General features: G+C 20.4%; 1 protein-coding gene across 1 annotated transcript; it reads right to left on the bottom strand.

Annotated features, from left to right (window-relative positions):
- Positions 1 to 4,428: 4,428 nt before the first annotated feature.
- PGO_001315 (variable surface protein) lies at positions 4,429 to 5,734 on the bottom strand (the record flags this gene model as incomplete). Its single annotated transcript, XM_028690930.1, has 3 exons — positions 4,429 to 4,599; positions 4,726 to 5,559; positions 5,705 to 5,734. 3 exons carry the CDS (start codon positions 5,732 to 5,734, stop codon positions 4,429 to 4,431), a joined length of 1,035 nt encoding a protein of 344 aa, XP_028546731.1.
- Between the last annotated feature and the right edge of the window lie 638 nt (positions 5,735 to 6,372).

Raw genomic sequence — 6,372 nt, forward strand, 5'->3', positions numbered from 1 at the left:
TTTTTTATATATTATTACATATTTTTAATATATATATGCCATTATGTCAATTAAAATTATATTAATGCTGATGAGAATAAATTCGGAATGAGGAGTAAATTTATTCTGTTGATGTTATTTTCAGCAGGTAAATAAAATATTGTAAGTTTTTAATATTTGATAATATTCAATTAAGAAATATTTCATTCGAAAGAGTTCATCTTATTTAAGTAATATGACACAGATATATTTGTAATAAAATTATTCAATTAATGATTAATATGAATCACGAACTAATGTAAAAGACAAATATGACAGAAAAAAAAATTCATGATCATTCAAAATATTATTTAACAGTTACAAAAATTATATTATTTTTTATGATATATTTTTCGTTTGTGGATTTAAATATAAGAGAAAATTCTCCTATTACATATTATTATGGGAATATTTTCATATTATGTAAATATAATAATAATTATAAATAACTAATATATGTAGAATAGTTATCATTCTAAGCTATAAAGTTTATAACATTTATTGCAAGTTTAAGAACACTTTTATTTATAGATGTATGCTATAATCCTTTATGTTTATTTCATTTATAGTAACAATAAAACATTAAGTGTTAATTTAACATTTTCTTTAGAAATATAATTATTATGAATAACATGTACTAAATATTTTCGGAATGAAAAAAAAAAATTTAGAATAATCTATAAATAAATGTATAGCACAAATACATGACATATTTTTATATATAATGCTTAGCTCTTTAAATAAGTAAAAATGATCCCCCAAATATGATACATTTAAACAAATATTATGCATTATATCATTTAATTTACAACAAAAAATTCAACATTTAGAGGTGCTAATAAATACATATAAATCAGAAAGTGAGAGAAGCTTAATATATATGTAAATAAATGTAGATTTTTCATTATATGAAATTTTTTATAGATACTTCCTAATATTTTTTATTTAAAATTTTATTTACCAGTGAGTTCTTAATATTAAGAATATGTATTTCTATAATATTTTGAAATTATTTATTATCATATTTTCCATATCTTAATGAAACATTACAGCATATCCACTTATAGAAATATCTGTTTAAAAGAATTATAGATTGTTTACGATTGCTTTTTTCACTTATGATACAATCTTCCTTATATTTCAAGATACTTTAGTTCATACTCTTATTTTATGTATTCAAATATTGAAAATAGGTAAACTAAAAATATATAAGATAAGTTTTATTTTCTGAAGTATAAAATATTTATATGAATGTTTTATATAAGCATAACTAAAAACACATAATAAGTGATATAAGTGTACAAGAACATATAAAAAAGGTTACTATATCGTGGATTATACATTTTTATTCATTATTGTTACAACAAATATAAAATCATATCACTGTGTTATAATAAAAAAATATATACGCTTCTTCAGGGAGCATATACTACAAAATTTATTTCACATTTATAGTATATATAATAAAAATTTTCTTAAAAAAAAATTTAAAGGTAGTTATTCTTTTTTGAGTATTCAATGTAGATCTATTCTAAATATAAAATATAATAATGACAAACATATAACGCGCATATAATTGTAAAATAAATCATGTTCAATTGGATTTATGCTTTTATTATTCAATAATAAACAAATTCCTAGATAAACAATATTCATAAGCATTTACATTTATTAATATACTAAATTGGAGTTTAGTTCCCTCTTATTATGTATTTATATAAATATAGAAATAAAATTAAAAAAGTATATTTTATTGCGAATAATTATCTTGATATTAATTCATACATAAGAATTATTAATTAATAAATACAAAAATAAAATGAAATTATGGCCATTTATGTTTTTCAAATAAACAGTTCTATAACATCTATTATAATGTTTTACTGGGTATGATATCTATATGTTATTATTAGAAGTAAAACGAATACACTATATTACTCTAAATACGTGGAAATCTTAATTATAATCTGCTGCAAGTACTTTTGATTAAAATTTTTAAGAAAATCATGAGTATTTATTTTTTCATACAAGGAATGTTTATATTTTATATAAATCTATATAATGCAAATAATAATAAGTTGCAAAACTATATTAACTTATAAGATTAATTTTACACGATATATTATATAATTAAAAACACATATACTTAAATATTCTGCTGACACATGTATTAATAAATTCAGGAGAATAATATAGATAATGTAATAATGATTTAGAAAGAATACAATAATTCCATACATTCATAAAGTATGCCTAACATTTCAAGTACATTTAGTAGATTCCTTAAAGATGAAAACTTTTATATACATGAAATGAAGTATGAATTCAGTGAAAAGTGAATATTTATCATATACACTTATATTTTTTTAACTTAGCATTTTAATAACTATTTCATGGTAATTAAATATAAGATTCATTTTAATTGTGTTAGCATAAAGTACACTATAAAAGTAGATAATGGAACACATATATTAATAATATATGTGTATTATTATGTTTATTATTGTAATCATTCCAAAATTTTAAAATATATTGGACACATATTTTTCTTCTACATATAAATGAATAAAATAAAGGATAAGTGATAAGAAAATATTAAATTAAAATACTTGAACATAATTTCCCCCCCAAAGTTTATAATATAAGTATACTATAATCATTAAATATATATTATGATAATAAAAAAATCACAAATAATGAAGTTTGTATTTAAAAAAAAAGACACGGATTCAATATTACACAGAAATGACTGTATTATTTATACATATTTTAATAAACATTTAAATTTAACATAATAAAATGTATATTAATAGTGGTGAAAAAAACAAATAACAAAAAATGTATAAAAGATAAAAAAACTATTATATTATTAATTTTAATTTTTTGGAAAATAATTACACTTATTTAAATTTTATGAATAAGTAACAAACAAAATTGAGCACATAAAAAATATAGCTAATATTGCTATGGAACACAAAAAAAGTGTAAATAAAAAAAATATATATATATGATTTCAAATAATTTTTTTTATTAAAAATTTAAAAAATCAAAATTCATATAAATTGGACATATATTTACTGGATTGAGACATTTTCTTAAAGTCCATTATACTTAAGCTTGTAGGTTTTTATTAATACCTATAGATTTTTACCCTTAAGCGCAATTTAAAGAGAAGTTAAAGCATTAATGTAAATCTTTTAATTTTTATTTTATGAAAGCTGACATCATATATATATTCCATTCAGTTAATGGAAAAACATATTTTGTGTTTTATGTATTCTTCAACTTCCTTATTCCCTTAGAGCATCGTTGAATAATTTTTTTACATTAAAGCTAGTTTTTAACTTTAATACTAATATATGTTGATGTATTTTGCTTGTCTCCTATATTTGAATTATAAGAGATATATTTAAAATATAAAAATTAGCACCTATATAATAACTGGAATTAGATATGTTATCATATACATCGTTATACATATGTACATCATATAAATTTATATTTTGTTATATATTCTGTAATTACAATAAATTATTATAGTTTTATTAACTATTATAAAATTTTAAAAAAATAAATATGAAAAAGATTCTTATATGGACAATTATAACATAATTATATTATATTTATAATGTTGCGTTATGATTGTTCTCCTATAAGAAACAAGATATATTTACTTCGTGACTAATTTTACACTTATTTTTATCATTTCTTAATATTGAAAAAATACTTCTTGGAGGACTCCGAGAAATTAAAATAATATGGAAATGATTTTTGCTTATGCTTCTTTTGTATTGACTAAATATATCTCAGTTCATTATGTTACAATGTGTATTATATATAGCTTAATGTATGCTATTGTGTTAATCTTGACTTGATTTTAATTAAATAGAGTTATATAAAATTAATGCTCTTAATTATTTTTGTCCATTCGTTTATAGAACATTAAAAACTATGACACTATGTATTTTTTAAAATATTGTGTTTATTTTATTATTAAACATGCAATTTTTCTCTATACTTATTACATATATTAAAAAATTATCACATTTCACAAATAACTTATTATGAATATTGTTAACGCATTTTACTTAAATGTGCATATTATTATCTATACGTTAACAACATTTAATGATTTCATATATTTTTTTTATACACTGTATAACTCTTGTATTTTTTGATTGCGTCTATAATACTTGTGCATTGTAAAGAAATGTTTCAAAATGAATAATTTCATGCATTGTCTTAAATTCAGATTACTTGTTTATTTCTTCTATAATAATGTCAATATTTTATCAAAACTTTTATTGCGTAACTAAGTTTTTTTTTTTTTTTTCCCCATAAAAATGCAGTTCTTTAGTTCCATAGAATTACTTAAAATAAACGATTTCAAATTTATTAACTATTATGTATTTATTCATAATAATCTTCAGTGGTATAAGCTATTCTATAACTTTCATCAATTGAATTTTTGTATTTTCGTTCAAATGATTCTATTAAGTTTACATCATCTTCATTTTCATTGTTTAAACATTTCATTAACTTCTTTACTTTCATTTGTATCAATGACCCATATGGGGTATACTGATGATTAAAAAATAATATAATGTTTTTTCGAATTGGGAATTTATTTGATATAAATTTTTTTACAATAATATGTAATATATATTGCAATATAATATAAATTTAATAATTAAATTTATTTTTAACCTTGTACAAAAGGAATGACATTAATAAAAATGTTATAATTACCACACCCGTGCTTATCCCTGTACTGGTCCCAGAGGAATCATATAATGCATCATGATTCTCATGTTTAATGAAAATGCGATCAGGGTTCCCGGCCGTTGATATAACAGATTCAGATTTCACAGATTTATGGTTCAAAGTATTATGATTTTCAGATTCACGTTTTACAAGTTCAAAACCTGCTGGAGGTGTTACATAGCCACTGCAAACCTTTTGAAATTCTAATATAACTTTATCAATTAAATTACTATGTATTTTCTTATTTTCATATGTATAATTTCTTAATACTGTAATATATTTATAAAATAAATTATTATAAAAATGACATTTATTTTTATCTATATTTATATGAAAAATAACATTATATAGATCATCGAGATGTTGGAATACTGTAAATGAATAACCATCCAGAATTGGAAGATCATCAACATAGGTTTTACATATGTTAGGCACCGTCATATAAGCTCCCTTTTCCGCTATCATATTTTCGTAACATTTTGACACTGGGTTACAGGTACATTTATTTTTTGTAATTAGATCCTTTAGCTTATAATTGAAATATTTGCACCTCGCTTTTTTCTCATTTTCACTAATATTTTTTATATGATGTAAAAAGAGACTAAGATTCCTGCAATCCGGCGTAAAATTTAATTGATTCTTCCAACCATTAGGGTTTATCTTTTTATTAATCTCATTACACACTGGTACATATTTGAAAGCTAGATTAAGTCTTTCACTTATAATATATGAATTATAATCATAAATATATTTAGGAAACATTTCTTCAAAATTAATCTAAAAATGAAAATAACAATGTGCATAAAAGTTATGTCAATATTACTAAGAAAAACGTTTTTTTCTGATTTTCAAATCTATAAACAATTTTACATTATATATTATATATGATAAAACATAATTTTAATAATATGAAAAAGCTTACATCCTCGTCCACAACATCAACATCTGTCATTTTGTTTGATATATGTAAAATAATTCAAAGAAAGCATTTTTTTTTTTTTTTATTATAAGCACTTATATATTAAATATATCAATATAAATATTATATTCACCTTATTGGTATTATTTCTCATTTTTTATATATTAATATATCTCTTTTAAAAGTACATTTTTACACACTTATTGACATAATCTAAACATTTGTAGTATTATTCATTCGGGACATAAAATGGATTAATTTACATAAATACATTATGAAAAATATATTTATGACAATTAAGTGCTACAGGAAGTTAAAATAACATGCAACACTTTTATAATAATTATATGTAACATAGGTATAACAAGTATATCAATAACTATAGGATAGTAAATGTAATATATATTCAAATATTCAATAATATGATTTAAATACATTTATTTACATGTCTTTATTTCCTTTTATAAATTACATATAAATGGATGTAGTTACAAAAGCGTAACCTCCATAGTTTATAGCTTATGGTTTTATAATAGACAATTTGTTGTTTTAGGTTTTAATGGCAATATTTTAGTTATTTACTCTTATACATAGAATGAAAGACATTCTATAAAATGATTTATTGTGATTTAATTCACTCATATTTCAATCATTGAATATGTCAGAAAGAT

This window comes from Plasmodium gonderi (assembly GCF_002157705.1).
Source record: "Plasmodium gonderi DNA, contig: Pgo-contig_130, whole genome shotgun sequence".
Taxonomy (NCBI): Eukaryota; Apicomplexa; class Aconoidasida; order Haemosporida; family Plasmodiidae; genus Plasmodium; species Plasmodium gonderi.